Raw genomic sequence first — 18,502 nt, 5'->3', positions numbered from 1 at the left:
AAGAAGTAATCAACAGGTCACATATCTGAAAGCATTTCTGACTAGCAGCAGGTTCCCCGATCAAAGCAAGTGTCTTGGGATGGATCACTTTTTGATGAAAGGTTACTTTCAACTACTAACCTTTTTGGTTCAAGTTTAGCAGCAACTAGTCTTGCTCCCAGAGCTTCATTTTCCACAACATGGTAATATATTTTTATGTCAACGTGGTTGAAAATATAAAAGGTATCTTTTTCATGAAATTCTGACTGCAATGACAAAAGATATTAAACATACAAAAAATATAGACATCTCAAAGCCTTAGACAGAAGCCTGCATAACAGAATTTTAGACTGCATACATTTTTTCTGTCAAGAAATTCTCCTAAAATATGAATGTGAGATACTGGGAATTACAAAGACAGTAAGTGCCTTCTTGCATTAAAAGCACAGGTCAGAAAAGTTAATGCTAATATCGGTCTAATACAACTGATAAGTAGAAAAATTTATTTAAAATATTATATATATATATATTAATAGATTTCTCTAACTGAAGATATCTTATTTAAGTAATAAACTGAATAGATAACTGTGTAACAACTTTTGTTATCAGAAACATTTCAAAAACATCAGCTATTTTAAAACAATGAATATTTTATTCAGAAATTAAACAGAATCTCCCAAGACAAACGCAAGTAAATGCTCCCGTGACAGAACCACTTTGAAACCAAAGATGGACAAGGATATACAGCAAGCAGCAGCCAAGAATGCTGAATGCAAACCTCAGATGAAGAGAAACATCACCTTGGAATTTACTCAGTTAAAGAGGCTGTTAAAACTCAAGTAATTTAACAGCTATGTCTACTGAAGTTCAATTAGTACCTCCTTAAGGGCTCTATCCCTACCCTTTCTATAGGGCAACCCCAATTATAAGAATAGTTACATAAATGAAACATTCTAAGAACAGTTACATAAATAAAATGTTCTTTTACAGTATATTAGTTACTCCTTCAAAGGTTATTTTCCTTTCATTAAAAGCAAGTATTAAAATAAGATTTAAATAATATTGCCAGACTATATATTTGATCATAAATGCATCCATTCATATGGAGCCCCTGAAACCAACTCATTATGGAGGCAACTAAACAAAACTGGCAACCACAGAAACTGCTATCTTTGGTAAGATCTATTAAGTAAAACCAACCATTTTGAAAAAACCCCAATAGCCTATTCCAAGTTCTCAGTGACCTTGCCATGGAAGAAGTCTGTAGTAGTCTAAAGACTTCCTGGACTTTCTGTTGTATTCTTAGCTCCATAATGTTTTCAATGCACTCATCTGGACCTCCACCACTGTATCATCTATCACAAGGGAATCTTTGCTCATGCAGAAATCTTATGTCTTTTCCATCAGCTCCCAGTTTCAGGGAAAGCAAACCTTTGAACAGTGTGCAGAGGTACAAACATACCTATGCAAATCTGCTTCCATGAGAACCCTTCTATCCCACAAAAATGTAAAGTCTAAGCCTTTAACATTTCAATTTCTTAGGCAGTGAAGGATGACATGCTTTCCTTCACCTTTACCCTCCACATGTACTAAATGCTATGCATGTTCATCCCTTGATCTTTTAGAGCCCTTCTGTACTATGCAACATAAGAGACAAGGTTCTTAGGCTTAGATTGAGGTACTTGCGGACCAAAACACTTGCCTACTTTTAGGCAACATGGGTTCTTAAAATAGCAAGGACTCACCATAAAAACTGATACAGGAGAAATACTAGTCTCTAAATTAGTAAAAAGGGGGTATTAAAAATACATAATTGCAAAAACATACATTAATAACACAGGCATCTTTTGGACGGCCATCTTCTGTAATGTAACAGCCAATAGGAAAACCAGGATTACAGAACCTCTGGCCATCTTCCACATCATAACACCACGTCACAGGCATGTTGTCCACAATCCTGTAAATGACATAGTGACACTTCACAATTTTTCAAAATACACAGTGTAATGGAAACAAAACCAGATTAACGTTAATCTAACATTGCTACATTCATTACTGGACTATTAACTACAAGTAGTCTTATACTTGTACACAGAATATACTTATACATGGAATTTCACTGATTGCCAATCCAAGTTCCAAATGAGTTACAAGCACGTAGCTCTTCAACTGAAATCACTGTATTCACTGCACTGCTTCATTTAGTCCCCTTATAAAAACAGCCCAAAACAGAAAACTCATCCAGTCCAAAGTCATAACAATTTAACTTATCATTTTATTTTTTAAAAATGGCCAAAATCATCAAATTTGCTAAACTAGCTAAAATTGACAATTTCAAGTTTAAGACAAAACACAAAATTAAAAAAAAAACAAACCCTACATCACATATTAATTCTCCAGCTTCCTCATTGCTCTTCCATTGCAAAACATTTTTTCATAGTACTCTTAAAACTTCTTTTTTGCTATTTAAGTGAATTCCTAATCATCAATCTCATTTATAGCTCCCAAAGAGTATGCAACATTTTAATTAGATGATTTGCATTACCAAAAAATTGTAAGCCACCAAACAACTGGGGAAACAATAACTTTCAAACCTGTTGCTTTTATATTACTGCCTCACAAGATTTATACCCGTATTACCTAAAATCAGGGGGTTTATAGCTCAGTTTCAATGAAAAATTTGTGGAAGTGCACACTCCCATGATGAGTTGAAAGTTAAAAGACAGCAAGATATAAACTGTATCTAACATGCAACTAACAGTATAAATGTCAAAACCAAAAACATACTTTTAAACATAAAGGATCCTATCCCTTCCTAAAATAAACTACTAGAAGACCCTAAGCCAATTTATGTTTTATGAAGTGTTTTAACTAGCTAGAAGATAAATCCCCAAAATATGTCCTGTGAAGAAAACTTAAAATTCAGTATCTGCCAGCATTAATTGCCGAAGGTATATTAATTAACTTCATATATGAAGTCATTAGACAACTGCCACATTTTGTGCATCACTAAACTCAAAGAAGGACATCCCACTGAAAGCTAACACAATTTTATCCAATTTACCAAGCTACTGTATGCCTTTACAATTAAGTATCTTAGAGATACTTTTAAATACTTAATTAAACAAAGGAATTATGACTTCAGATAAGAAAAACAAAGCATTATTTAATCTGCTGCATATTGGAACAGCCTCTGAATTAGCACTTCTTTTCAAAGCACACCAGCAGATGGGGAGAAAAGAGTGGTATGTGCTGCCTTTACCCACGCAACATGGAGAGAGCTATATAATCCCTACCAGTAGCTACCCAGCAGAAATAAACTGCAGTATTCTTGGTTTATATTGACACAATAGAAATGGTGAAGACAGACTCTACAAAAACAAGAGTTGCTAGGTCTTCAAGAGATTCCAAATACTATCACAGTTGCAAGCAGCAGCAGCACCAATTCCTACTCACTTCACCATGCTACTAACAGGGTACAATGAAGTTGCAAATTAGAAGCTATTCCAGATTTAGATTCATTACACTTTGACCATATTATATGAGGGCAACAGCACAAGGTTCAACAAGGCTCAAGTGCTGGGTTCTGCACATGGGTCAAACAGCCTCATGCAGCACTACAGGCTGGGGCAAGAGTGGCTTAAAATAAGCCCAGCAGAAAAGGACCTGGGGGGACTTGTCCAAAGATGATGAATATGAGCCACCAGTGAGCCCAGGTGGCCAGTGTCATCCTGACCTGTATCAGCAATAGTGTGGCCAGCAGGACCAGGGCAGGGATTGTTCCCCTGTAATCAGCACTGGGGAGGTGGCACCTCAAATCTGCTGTCCAGTTTTGGGCAGCAAACTATAAAGACACTAAGGTGCTGTGACATGTCCAGAGAAGGACAACAGAACTGGGGAACAGCCTTATGAATGGCTGAGGGAGCTCAGGTTGTTTAGTCTGGAGAAAAGGAGGCTCAAGAGAGACCTTACTGCTATCTTCAAATGCATGACAGATGTTCAAGGTGGAGGTCAGCCACTTTTCCCAAGAAACTAGCCACAGGAAGAGAGGAAATGGTCCCAAGTTGTGCCAGGGCAGGTTCAGGTTGCATATTAGAAAAAATTTCCTCACAGAAAGGATGGTCAGGCATTGGAACAGGCTGTCTAGGGAACTGATGGAGTCATCAACCTTGTAAGCATTTAAAAGACTAGATATGGCACTTAGGGACATGGTTTAGTGGTGGAACTGGAAGTGTATGTTAATGATTGTATCTGGTTTGTGGCAAGATGTTGGTTGGCAGGGGGGTATAGAAGTTTTTGTAAGAGCTTCCATGTCTGAGAGAGCCAGTGCCAAGGCCAAGCCTGTAAGTGACCAGAGGCAGCACCTCTAGGAAACAGATTTAGCAAAGGGAGAAAAAACCCTTCACAACAGCATCTGCAGCTGGAGGGAGGAGTGGGAATATGTACAGCTTTGCAGACGCCAATATCAGTGGAGAAGGGGAGGAAAGAAATGCTCCAGGCACAGGAGCAGAGATTCCCCAGCAGCCTGTGGTGCAGCCCATGGTGAGTCAGGCTGTCCCCTTGCAGCCCGTGGAGGACCCCACATCAGAGCAGATGGATGTGCCCTGAAGGAGGCTGTGACCCCATGGGAAACACACTAGAGCAGGCTCCTGGCAGGACCTGGGGCTCCATGGAAAGATGAGCCCACTCTGTAGCACGTGTGCCAGGACCTGTGAACCCATTGGAGACCGAGGCTGGAGCAGCCTCTTCTTGAAGGACTGCATCCCATGAAAGGGACCCACACTGGAGCAGTTCCAGAAGAGCTGCAGCCCATGGAAAGGACTCGCATTGGGGAAGTTCATTAAAAACTCTTGCATGGGAGCAACCCCACTGGAGCAAGGAAACAGTGTGGAGAATCCTGACCCTAAGGAAAAAGGAGTGGCAGAGACCATGTGTGAACTGACCACAATCCCCATTCCCTGTGTCCCTGTGGGGAGGAGGTGGTGAAAACTGGAAGTGAAGTTGAGCCTGGGAAGAAGGGAGTGGTGGGGAGGAGGAGTTTTTAAGATTTGGGTTTATTTCCCATTACCCTTCTCTGATTTGACTGGTAATAAATTACACTAAATTCCCCAATTTGAGTCTGTTTTGCCCATGACTGATGAGTAGCTGATGAGTGATCTCTCCCTATATTGACCCTTTCACTACATTTTCCCTCCTCTGTCCACTTGAGAAGGGGAGAGACAAAGCAGCTTTGGTGAGCACCTGGTGTCCAGTCAGGGTCAACCCACACATGGTTGAGCTCAATGATCTTAGAGGTCTTTTCGAACACAAACAATCCTGTGCTTGTATATTTGAAATTTTATCTCCATAACATATGCTAGAGAGATTGCTCGCTTTTGTTAGTGTTTTCATCTCCTAATCAAAACAAGGCAACATTAACATATTGCAAGTAAGTTTGGTTTGGATAAAGGCTTTCCTCTGCATCTATGCAGCAAAGGCATACTGAGCTGCCTTCAAGCAGCAATGCCGGAACAAATTGATAGTTTAAGAAGCAAATCATTTTTCACAGCTAATCTTAAAATTTAAAATGACTTGAAGAGATTATACATGTGGAGAAAATATGCTATTCAAGAGTGTTCTTATATGTCTCTCAAGAACATCTGGTGATGAACATTGTCAGGCAAGATATCAGTATAGCTGTTGAGTCCAATTCAGTATGTCAATTCCTAATCTTATTAAGTAGCTTTTGAAACCTTAAAAGTACTTTGCACCATCTGTGTTCCCCAGGAATTTCATGATAAATTATCATGAAGCTGGAAAATAACCCTCTACTGAATCCTCACTTATGCTACCTTGTTGATCCCTGTACAACATACCTCTGTACCATACTCCTGGAATACACATTCTTAATCACAAAATCCAGCCACTGCCACTTTGTAAAGCTGTGGCTAAGGAGGACTAACAGACATAATCAGGGATTTTTTTAGTGGTTCTAAAGTTTTAGTTTAGGGCAGTGGCCAGAGCAAAAAAGAAAAAAAGAAAAAAAAAAAAAAAAAAAAAAAAAAAAGCATTAAAAGAACAAAGAAATAACCTATATTTCAAAGGAAGTTTCCACACTGAAAAACAGAATTATATCTTACTCACACATCAACAGTCCTATCAAGTTAGCTACACTGGTTTAAAAAAAAAAAAAGTATACTTGAATACACTAAATATATTTTTTAAACAATTTAATCTACAGGGAAAAAAAACGAAACCAGTCTGAAGTACTTTTTTGTATGATTAGTTTTACATAGGTCTGCTTCAGCTTCTATCAGCTTAAGTAATGGGTTTTCCTAAAAACAAAATAATTTCTTTCAAGCCTCATAGCCTTGGGAAGCTATTGTTAATTTACACACCAAAACATACACAACCTTTTATAGCTGAGTCTTTTATGCCAGACCTACATGCATTACTGAAATTCAAAGTGGTGCAAATATTACAAACACATGCAGTATTTAAGAGGAATATAATCAAGTCCAGCATGTTCAAAGCTCCACTTATTTTAGCATTAGGCATATACACTTCAAATCCCTGCAAAAGTGGCTGTACACTGCAGAGTTTCTTTATGACTTCCTTGTTCACCTACCTGACCATATGACTATTGCCTCTGAACCCTTCTGACATAACCTATCAAATTCCTACTACACTAATTTTCAAGAGGTTCCCAGAAATATTTATGTTAGTGAATCACAGTTTATCCCCCACAAAGGGATATCCCATTTCAGTTCCTGAGAGCAGTAGAAAATGCACTTGTTGCCTTACAACTGTTTAAAAATTGAAGGAATTGAATGTGACATTTCAGAAAAACAGTTAATGACAGTGGCAACATTCAACGTGCATTTTTATTAAAATACCCAAAAAGTTTAAATCCAATTAGATGAAGACCAACACGTTTGTTCCCAAATAGCAGGAAGCCCATATTTGGAATTGAAGCATACCTATGAGTGACATCAGTTAATGATGCTTGTGCATTCGTTGCAAAGACCTGCCTCAGGAACTCATGCCCAAGCTTTTACTTCTATTCTTGCACCTGAAAGCTGCTGTTGGCAGAGCATGCCAACATGTCAAGCAGTAAATAAACACTGATAATGTGGCTGGGTATTTCCAGTGTCAAGACTGAGCCTGCTGATAAACATTTCACAGCTCTTGGATGTGGGTGCAGTGTCGGAAAACTGAAAATCTGCCTGAGATTCAGCACACACATTCAGCCTTGCCCCACCCTTACTGCCCATCGGGCAAGGATTCAATACCCGAGCTGAAACAGAGCCCCACCATGCTCCAAGGTCAATCAGATGGTTCCAGAGAGACTCAGAGAACAGGAAAGGAACAAGCATTTATGCATTCCCAAAATTATTTCATTAATTAGTTTTCATTGGCCACCTTTCCCTTCCACATCCATAGATGAGAAAACAAACATTGCATAAAAGTCTCAGAACTGTTGATCCTGTCTCCCAGACACAGCATTTGAAGGTGAGTGCAAGGGCTCTTGAGGAAAACAAAGACAACACAGCAACAGAATAAAGGTCCTCTAAGACTTCTCAAGCTAAGGCAGGACTAACTTCTACATTTACAGGTGGAAAAAAAGCAGCAGTATTTTACAGTAAGCACAAAGCTTTGTGTTTAGAAACAGATTCATTTCCATTGCTCCTAGTGCTTACCCTTCAAGTGAAGGTATTTTTTTTATGAAGGCAACAAACAATATAACATTTTATGCAAAAACAGAAGGGGAAGATATTAAGTGCACATATCTAGTGTTCCATCTGTATTAACTTGCAAATACAAAAGTATAAACTAAATTATCACCAACAACTACACTAACCAATGTATCAATTTTGATACCAACTTACCAGTGATGTTGGTAATTCAGTAGCATACTTTTTTTCAAAAAGTCTAATTTCTGTTTATCTTCTGGCTTTGTGGTATCATATGTTTTTGTACAAACAGATTTACATGTCTCCTTCTTGTTGAATGTGAACTAAGAAAAATGAAAGACTCATGAGCAAAAAGGTCATAACAAACTGTCTTATTTCAGTACATAACAATTTCTCCTATACATTTCATTGCCTACACTATTATAATGAGAACACCCAACAAATTATGGAGACTAGGTACATTAACCCTCCAGAAGAGGTTTTTATACTGGTGTGTGCTACAAACCCCTCCTGTGCTCATTGTAGGAGCCTACAGCAAGAGCTCTTTGATACTGACTAAAACATGTTTTCTGCCATAATTTACCAGGTAAGTCATTTGACCTCACAGCAGCCATGCTGTCACAGGCAGCTTCAATTGATAACTTTCCTACTACCTCTGTAGGAGAGAATGTGAGACCTTCAGTCACCAGAAAAGACCAGCAAGCTAACATAATTTATAATCCTCCCGGTTTTATGGCTGCAATATTTTCAGATCTGGTTCTAAGTAACAAGAGTGCTGAGCAGCAATAATCAGGTTTTATCAGATCCCAAGGAGAGAAGATAACCTGCACAGCATTTCAGGCTACAGCTCCACAATACAAAGCACACAGTTACAATTAGGTTACACTGACAGATTTCTATCGTGTGGAATTTCAGATGCTGAAGCTTTCTCAGATAAAGCCCTTGTGAAAATCATCTTCAAGATTCTGATCTCCTTTGGTTACATTTGAATGTACACACCACCAAACACCCCGTGTCAGAGAACAAACCCTGTAAGGAGACGGTTCTATCCTCTCTCCAAACAAGACTTGGCCAAGGTTTTCAGATGGACGCTTCTTTCCTTCTGCTTGACAAAAGTCAAACCTGAATTAGAGAAAAGATACAAAAATGAATAAATTATTCTCAGCTGCAAATAATGTTCCCAAATCAACATGCTCATCACAAATAAAGGAACTATACAGCTTTCCCTGTAGACAACAGTTTCTTCATTTAACTTGTGAAGTGTGAAAATCACTATCCCAGTTTTAAAATAAGCCAGATGAAACAGAACCAGCAATCAAACAAATCTCTTCATCAGCTATTTCAGAACACTGTAGCATAAGTTTCTTTGAGTAATTAAAAGTTTCCTATTTGAACAGGGATTTTAGACAAGAATTAAAACTTCATCTAGAGTTTAATAATGACTCTGAGAAAAAAAACCATGCAGGCCAGATTCCAGAATTTGAGGGAAAATAAAATAAAAATAAACAAAATATAAAATAAAAAATAAATAAAATACAACACAATGCAATAAAATACAATAATAAAATAAAATAATAGTGTGTGCCTTATAACACACACTATTAAACAGACTATTACAGTTTATTCACCAACACATTTAATAGCACATCCTCCATGTTTTTCCAGACACATTTTGACATAACATCTGCATCTGGTTTTCCAGTCTATTTTTAAATATATCACATTTGTGTTCCTTAAAGCATAGACATAACTGGTGCTTAAGCTCTTCAATATTAACAGTCAAAATATTCTTTACAGCAAAAGTTGTACTAGGCATAGTATATATATAGCATAGTTGTACTAGGCACTGATACATTTTGTGCACTCCTATGATGTGCACAAAGAAAACATTTAACACCTCATTAAGATAATTGATGGGATGTTCGCACCTCATTACCACTTTAACTCATCTGGCATCGGCTACTAAAGACAGAGGCAATACTTTGATCTACAGTGACAATGAATGCTGTAAAGTATCATATATTTATACACACATATTTTAACCTTAAGTTACACTACAACAGTGATTCAACCTGCATGAGGGTCTATGAATCCATTCACTGAAGTATAAGCAAAGACAACTGAAACAAAGGAAGCAATGTAGGCATCCATCTGCTCACTGAAAATTCTGTATTTGCAAACTTATGTTAGCAAAATAAAGAGCCATACCTCAGTGGCACACTACTGTAACAAGACACAGATAATACTTTTAGGTAAATTAAAATCATCTTTTTGGAAAAACTGACAATTAAAATGGTACAAACAGTCTAATATACTTACGCAGTGTATTCGTAGGGGAGGACAGACTCTACTGAGTCAAGTCTGTTCACAAACAGCTCAATTCCAGACTGAAAGAACAGAGATAATCAGCAGTTATATTTAAAGCATTTCTTAGATTCCCATGGATGTGTAAAAAAAGATTTGTTTGAATAAGGTTAAGGAACGCTGAAAATGTAAGATTTGTGTAATTGTGTATCTTGGTGTAATGAACTATATCTGCTGGGAGCATTAGGAAAGCACTATTTAACCATCACAAATGCAGTGACCACATGACAAAAACACTCAAAGGCTAACATAACCATTTCAACTACAAGATAGCAGGAAATCATGCACAAAAATAATATCCTCGCACAATTGCCAGTGTTTGAGTTTAATGTACCAAGTTAGTCATATTAGTCATCACCATAATCTTTGCATAATAGAAGCCTTAGAAGAACATGAAGAGAAGTGAAAACAAGACCAGCACTTCTCCCTGTAATTAAGATGCTCCACAATTTAATCTGTGTAGTAACTAAAAACTGAACTATGAGAGTTTCAACAATGTATTCAGACTGATACAACATTTTAAGTTTGAACATAATCTCTTTTCAAAGAGAAGGCAAGGATACCTACATTTACCTTCCCATAAAAGTTTTTCAGTAACTCTATCAGCTCTTGAGTAAGAACCTAAAATTCAGTCTACTGTGGTTTCAGACTAGTTTGATTGATATACATTAATTACAGATGGGCTAGCCCGCTTCTATGGAAAGGGAGAGGTCTCTCACTCTTCCCTTTTAGTCGCAAAATCTCTTTCCTTATTCTAGTCTTGCAGCTCCAATAAATTTCAAGTGTTCACCTTACACTGCTTTTGGCAGTTATCTGCTTGCACAGTAAACCAATCCAATGGGCTTAAACAGCAAAAGACTTATAAAAAAAAAATTTTACAAGGCAGTTCTTAGTATCACAGCAGGCTGTCCTCACTTCAGCTGGGATAGAATTTTCTTCTTCGTAGCTGGTACAGTGCTGTGTTTTGTATTCAATGTGGTAACACACTGAAGCTTTAAGTTGTGGCTAGATAGTGCTTACCCTGAGTCAAGGACTCTTCAGTTTCCCCTGCTCTGCCAGCACTGAGGTGCAGAAGCTGGGAGGGAGCACGGCCAAGAGAAACTGACCTGAACTGTCCAAAGAGCCACTCCATACCGTGGAATGCCACACTCAGTACATAAACTGAGAGAGATGGCTGGAAGGGGATGATCACTGCTCTGGGATGGACTGGGCAACCATCAGTGGGTGGTGACCAATTGTATTGTGCAACTTGCTTTGCCTGGATTTTATTCTCTTCTCTTCTCTCTCTCCTTTTCATTAAAATTATTATTATTATTGTTACTATTAGTAATTAGTATGAATATATTTACTTTATTTCAATTAAACTGTTCTTATTTCAACCTACAAGTTACTTTTCCCCCAGTTCTCCTCACCATCTCACCGGGGTCAGCAGGGAACAAGCATCTGTGTGGTTCTTAGTTGACAGCTAGGGTTAAACCACAACACAAATTGAGCTGTCTTACTGTGTAATCAGACAAGAGCTGAAGAGCAACATAAAGGTGAATGCCCTCAAGAACAAGCCCTCTCCCTTTCAAGAGCAACCCAATTTCTCACCAAAAGAAGAGCATTTCCTCCCTATGAAAATTCACTCAAGTTTAGCCAAACCAAGAAACTCTGGAGGAAAAGAAAATATGGAAATTTTCACATGTATCTGTAGCTCAGATATTTCAGTTGGGTACTGTCCATGTGCAAGTCAGGATGCAGACCTGGGAGACACGGGAAGATTCGTGGGCTGTTAGCGTGACCCACTAAGTGAAGACACACCTTGAGGCTCATCTTTCCCCTGCCCTAAGCCATGCAGACCTGCTGCTCACCTCTGGGTAGTGCATGCTTGCTGTAATTCTGTAAGCCACTTCAACTCCCTAACACAGCAGGAAACTAGACTGGTCAAAAGCTGGATAGTTTCCTGCCATGTTAAGCTCAAAAAAACAAGTAACACAGCTGGATCAATGCAGAGGACAGGAACACACTGCCCAGGGGAAGACAGGAATGAAATCTCTCACTCTCAGCAGCAGGGATTAGACTGCCTCAGCTGGCCACAGAACTATGGCCTTAAATTAGCTACTTTTCATCAGAGAAGATTAATGTGAATGCTGCAATTTTTCCTAAGAATTATATGCATTACTGCAGATCAGTATATTTGATAAACCTTTCCCATACAACACCAAACCCTTCTTGGAGTAATCAGTATTTTTTAAAACTGAGTAATAATTCTTAAATCTTCAGGCAAGATTACTATTTAAGTCTGCATAGATCCCATTCCATTTCTGATATTCCAACCAAAACCAGAAGAAGCAGCCAAACTGAGTTTGCCCAAGCAGATTAGCAGGAAACTTGGCAAAAGGGGGAAAGCCATGGGTCACCAAAATAGGACAGGAGATGACAGGGGTCATAACAGACAAATAGTAGGTACTGAGATCTGGCATGTGGATCAAAATCCTCAGGCAGAGAAAAATTCACTATTACTGACATTGCAATTAACAGTGGTAACTGCAAGAAATCTGTGAGAAATGTAGAACATGAGGCCTGCCCAAGGAAACTTAATTTTATCCACTTACATAAATATGATACAGCAATAATCCGATCATATATTGTTTCTCCTTACCATGGACCAGAGCACAGTCAGCTGCAGACTACATGGAGAGAATTAGATGTGAAGAGTGCTTTAGACTTCTCCATATACCGATGTCTAATATGGAAATTGTACCACCAATGTGGTACAATGTACCAGCTGCCTGCTGGTGGTACATTACCCAAGTACCTCACTTTGCATTTATTAAATGATAAATTTTCAGGAGAAGACAAACATTGTGTACATGTTATATGAGGAATAAAAATGCAGAGACATCTGAGAAAGAACACCCCATAAGGGTCTCAGGTGGTTACAAAAGATAGTAGGCTATGTGGTCCACTTGACTTAAAAAAATAAATCTTTCTTCTACAAGCTTAAAACAGGAATAATCCAAACACAGCAGTATTTTTCAGGGAAGCTGTGAAAAAAAACCCACGAACCACAGCTTGAAAGCTTTGGCTTGTATTTGGAAAAATCCCATTCCTTAAGAGGGTGGTGCAGCACTATTACAGGTCACCCAGGGAGGAGATGGATACTCTATGCTTGGATGTTTCCAAAGCTTGCTTAAACAAGGTAGAGCTGAGTTGATCTAGTCTTGACAACAGTGGTGCTTTCTGTCCTCTCATGCTCCATCCTCATGAGGCTGCAGTATGTGACCTGCTGAGGTCACTTCCAAACACCGTTTCTATGGTCCTATAAAAGAATGTCCATAGGATATTTTACTACTACAACCGAAGAGCCTTCATTATGTACTTGGCTTATTCCTGGCTCTGCTGATCAAGAAACAGCAGAAGGATAAAGTCAGCACATGGTATTTACCAAAAGCATACAGATTAAGCAGGCTCTTATTCTGAAGAATTATGAACCAGTGTTTCAGGCAACACAGAAGCTGAGAGCTCAGACAGCCAAAGCAGTAAGACCATGGATCATAAAACTGATCTGTCTTGAACTTTCTCATTCGAATATTAAAGCATAGTCTGCTGTAATTTCCATCACAGCAGCAGGATTGAACTTCAAAAGGTGCCCCAAAGGAGTAAAGATGCTTTTTCATCAGAGGAGATTTACATGAATGCTCCCCATCAATCTCCTTACAAATGAGTTATTTGGTTATGTGAACTTTGCTAGTCACTTCTTCAGGCACGAAGTCAAGTTTAAGCTTCACTTAACACAGGGCCCAGAAACCCCTGTGCTTCAGGTTCCTGCAGCCAGGAAGACACAGCAAGGAAAGTGTTACTGGATGCTTACTTTGATATCTGCTCCAGCTGCTCGCTCCTGCCAAGAATCACACACACCCCCCTCGGCATGACCTGTCACTGCCATCCTCACTTACTGCAGCTTTCCTTCAGGGATTTGAAAGGGCCCGAGAGATAACCGGCCGGAGCTTCCTACTTCCCCGACGTGGCCGTAACTCACAGGATGAGTCGACAGCTCCCTCCTTCCCTCGCAGGGATCGCGGTCACTCCCCAGCCAGGCCGGAGCTGAGCCAGGCAAGCACCTCTGCCACTCCCCTGGGTCCTCCGTCTCATCAATTTTTTTTTCAAGGAGCAATGGCCATAAACTCAAACACGAGCAGTTACCCTCAACACGAGAAAGAACTTCTTTACACTGAGGGTGGCAGAGCTATAGAACAGGCTGCCCAGAGGGTCACGTAGTCTCCGCCTCTGGAGACATTCATACGCGTTCCTGTGTCACCTACCCCTGCTTTGCTAGGGGGGTTGGACCAGGTGATCTCCAGAGGTCCCTTCCAACCCTAACAATTCTGTGAGCAGCCTGAGCACAGCGGGAACCGCAGCACGCTCCGAGTCCCCGCCGCCACAGCCCCGCGCCGCCGGGAGCCTCGGTACGGCACGGCGAGGCGGCTCCAGCCCCTCCGCACAAACCCCGCTACCCAGCCCCCGCGGCGGGGGACAACACCCAGGCCGCGCCGCGCCCTCAGGGGCCTCCCCTCAGCGGCCCCCGGGCTCACCTTGCACTCGGGCTTCTCCTTGCCGGCCTCGCAGAAGTTGACGGGCGCCAGGCCCGGCAGGTAGAAGGCGGCGGCGGGCGCGGCGGCCGCCGCCAGCGCGGCAGCGAAGAGGAGAAGGCGCCGCAGAGCCATGTCGGGCCGAGGCCGGCGGGGCCGGGGTCGCTGGGCGGCAGCGGGGTCGCGGCTCCGTCTCTCGCCCCCCGCGCCCGCCCTGACGCGGCCGCGCCGCTTCCGGCTCCCCCCTCGCGCGCGCGCGCGACACGTCGTCACCCTCCGCGCGCGGGGCCGCCTGACCGAGCGCCGGGGGGCGGGGCCGGAGCGCGCGTTCGCTTCCGGGGTGCCTCGCGCCCCCGTTGCCACGGCAGCGCGAGCGCGGCTCCGTCCTGCCGGCAGCGCCGCGCGGCAACGCGTGAGGGGAACCGTGCTAGTGGGGCGAGCGTGGGGATCCGGGAATGCGTGAGGAGAACCTTGCTAGCGGGGCGAGAGTGGGGATCCGGGAATGAGTGAGGGGAACCTTGCTAGCGGGGCGAGCGTGGGGATCCGGGAATGCGTGAGGGGAGCCTTGCTAGCGGGGCGAGCGTGGGGATCCGGGAATGAGTGAGGGGAGCCTTGCTAGCGGGGCGAGAGTGGGGACCCGGGAATGCGTGAGGAGAACCTTGCTAGCGGGGAGAGAGTGGGGATCCGGGAATGCGTGAGGAGAACCTTGCTAGCGGGGCCAGGGTGGGGATCCGGGAATGCGTGAGGGGAACCGTGCTAGCGGGGCGAGCGTGGGGATCCGGGAATGAGTGAGGGGAGCCTTGCTAGCGGGGTGAGCGTGGGGATCCGAGAATGCGTGAGGAGAACCTTGCTAGCGGGGCGAGCGTGGGGATCCGGGAATGAGTGAGGGGAGCCTTGCTAGCGGGGCGAGCGTGGGGATCCGGGAATGCGTGAGGAGAACCTTGCTAGCGGGGCCAGGGTGGGGATCAGGGAATGAGTGAGGGGAACCTTGCTAGCGGGGCGAGAGTGGGGATCCGGGAATGAGTGAGGGGAACCTTGCTAGCGGGGCGAGCGTGGGGATCCGGGAATGCGTGAGGGGAACCTTGCTAGCGGGGCGAGAGTGGGGATCCGGGAATGCGTGAGGAGAACCTTGCTAGCGGGGTGAGCGTGGGGATCCTGTCCTTCTCTGCAGCCCCGGTGCTGTGCCCGGTTCTGTGCTCCTCAGAGAGAGACGGGAGCTCCGGGAGTGGGTCCAGCGGTCTGTGACAAAGATGAGAAGGAGGTGATGTTAGCAGGACAGGCTAAGAGAGCTGGGCCTGTTCAGCCTCGAGAAGAGACGGCTGAGACGGGACCTCATCAATGTTTATCAGTGTTGAAGGGAGGGTGCCAAAAGGATGGAGCCAGGCTCTCCTCGTTGATGCCCAGCAATAGGGTGAGAGGAATCGGGCAGAGACTAATGCACGAGAAGTTCCACCTGAATATGATGGTGAACTTCTTCACTGCGTGAGTGACTGAGCACTGGAACAGACTGCCCAGAGAGGCTGTGGAGCCTCCCTCACTGGGGATACCCAAGAACCTCCTGGACACAATGCTGTGCCGTGTGCTCTGGGATGACCCTGCCTGAGCAGGGAGGCTGGACCAGATGTCCCACTTGGTCCCTTCCAACCTGTCCCTTTCAGTGATCCTGTGATGTCCACAGGTGATAGATAGGAAAGGTGCTCAGCTGCCATCTGGGACCCCTGCACCTGGGCGGTCAATCCCAGCAAAGCCTGGGTCCACCGATCCCAGTCAGGATGCACTGATTTCATGCCTGCCTTGCAGTCCTTGCTTTTTTAAAAATAAATTTATTTTTTTTTAAAGTAAAATATGTCTTGTTTTTAAAATAAATTTTGTCTGTTTCTTTATTTTTTGTGGTTTTTCTTAATTCTCAAGGTTTTCACTGGGAAGAGGGAGCTGCCCAGCCCAGTCGCTCTTACCAACACCCTTGAATTCCCAATAGCTTTCACTTCAAGAGTTCCTAAGTGAGGAAGGGGTTATTAGAATATAAAGTTAATTTCAAAGTACTAAAACAAAACAGGAGCTTCTCCTAGATGCAGCAGAATATGCCTGTCATTGAAAAGGGGGAGAGCATGAGGCTTGTTTTTATTTTAAACAAAAATATGCAAAATTTCATGCAAAATATAATCTCCCTAAAATGGAAAACCAGTATTTATTCCTCAATTCTCTTCCCATGGGCTCTTGTGGGGAATTAATGACTGACAGCTGGCAGGGAGCAATCACCCCTGCAGGCTGGGTGGTCAAGGGGCAGGATGGCCTCCAGACCCAGGTATTGTGTGACCACAGTGCAATACTGCCCATACCAGACCCAGAGCAAACAACATCCCTGTCTGCTTTTGGTCTTCTTAATTCTCATGGCTTTTCGATTTTTTAATTCTCATGAGTGGACAACCCTTCACGGTTTTCAAACCAAATTCTCAGGGTGATACATACTGCTGGCTGGGTGGAGCTGGGGAGGAGGCAGGCAGACAGACAGACAGACAGATAGATATTGGCTGTGGTGGCTGTCCATTGCAGCTGAACGTCCAGAACAATCCATGTCCCTGTTCCCTCCATGTCACCGATGGCTGCTGTCATACAGCATTGACAAAAATCTACTGAAAAAAATCCCCACCAAAATACCCCCACCCTATAAGAGGGGCAGACATAAAAAGTCTGCTTTGATAATGTAGGAAAGGACTTTGATCAGATTATCATTTTACCTTTCCCTACTTCCTAAAGCATTTGGATTTGTGCAGCTTCAGAAACTCCGAACACCCTCTCATGAAAAAATATTTTCATAAATGCTGCAGCATTTCCACTGATTTGGTTCTCACAACATCTTTTATTTCATTTCTGCAATTTATTACAGGGCTCAGGGGACACACCTGTTGATCACACGATCAGTAGCCAACCTGTCTGGGGCAGGCTGAAGCTTCAGGTGGGTCAATTCACTCAGCATCTGGCCAGACACAGGGGTGAGCATCTAAGCACCTAGACCACAAAACATAGTCCTTAGGTAAGATTATTTTAGTACATTTTTTTGAATTTTCAACATTACACAAACCATTCTTCAAGCTTTAGATGAATGCTTGTTAATTTATAGCATATACATTAGATATTTTTGAATTCTCCATATATTTAAAATATAAGTTGTTCATCTGCCTTTCTCATTCCAATTCCTACTTGTCTCATCCTGTAGATATCCTAAGAGCACAATTATAAGATCAAGCCTTATGACAAGAGCAGCTGGAGAAGAAATCCCAGTTCCCTCTTTTTATTTAAAATTACCCATGGTTAGGATAATCAGGTTGTAAATGACCCAAGTTCAGTTTCTTTTCTGCCACAAGGGAGTTCAAACATAGCTCCCATTTCCCAGGTTAATATTCCAAGCAAATTACTTTTGTGGGCCTTATTCCATTCCTTCGCAGGAGAGAATATTTAATAGCCTTTGCCAGTCTAATCCTCCTCTTCCTTGAGAACGCTCCGAGAGCTGCGCCGTGAGTAGGAGTTGCGGTGTGTGCATAAATGCTTTGTGATCTGCTTAAATCTCTCCTCTTGCTCTGCCTTCGTGACTGCAAAACCTGCTGACTCAGAGCTATTTTGAGGAGGGCTCTGCCAGTTGGTCCAAGCAGCATTTCTGTGGATGTGGTGCCATATGCTGTGATGCTCCCTCCACACTGCTCTGCAAAGGTGATGTGGAAAAACAGTTTGTAGGCTGCGTTATTTTGGAGCAATTATAACCATGAGTTACAATCCCAGGAATGTCCATGGTCCTTGAGATCTAGTTTGAAGCTGGGCAAAACCCATCTTCTCTAATGAGAAATTCAGTGGGAACTTGCTTGATAATTTCTCTTCTTGATTGTCCCTGCTACGAGTTTTATAGCCATAGGTTAC

The 18,502-nt window shown here is 42.5% G+C and overlaps 1 protein-coding gene across 1 annotated transcript in view; it reads right to left on the bottom strand.

Annotated features, from left to right (window-relative positions):
- TM9SF2 (transmembrane 9 superfamily member 2) overlaps positions 1–14,896 on the bottom strand; it is a 30,356-nt gene extending 15,460 nt beyond the window's left edge. The window contains exons 1-6 of the mRNA XM_056485441.1: positions 14,594–14,896; positions 9,972–10,039; positions 8,681–8,774; positions 7,848–7,975; positions 1,807–1,936; positions 121–245 (exon numbers count right to left, since the gene is read on the bottom strand). Of these exons, the coding sequence (XP_056341416.1) occupies positions 121–245; positions 1,807–1,936; positions 7,848–7,975; positions 8,681–8,774; positions 9,972–10,039; positions 14,594–14,725 (677 nt within the window). The 5' untranslated portion in view covers positions 14,726–14,896. The remainder of the gene's footprint in view (positions 1–120; positions 246–1,806; positions 1,937–7,847; positions 7,976–8,680; positions 8,775–9,971; positions 10,040–14,593) is intronic.
- Positions 14,897–18,502: the final 3,606 nt, after the last annotated feature.

The sequence above is a fragment of the Oenanthe melanoleuca genome, chromosome 1 (assembly GCF_029582105.1).
Source record: "Oenanthe melanoleuca isolate GR-GAL-2019-014 chromosome 1, OMel1.0, whole genome shotgun sequence".
NCBI lineage: Eukaryota > Metazoa > Chordata > Aves > Passeriformes > Muscicapidae > Oenanthe > Oenanthe melanoleuca.
Note: the sequence above shows the minus strand (reverse complement) of the source record. Positions and strands in the feature narration are given on the sequence as shown.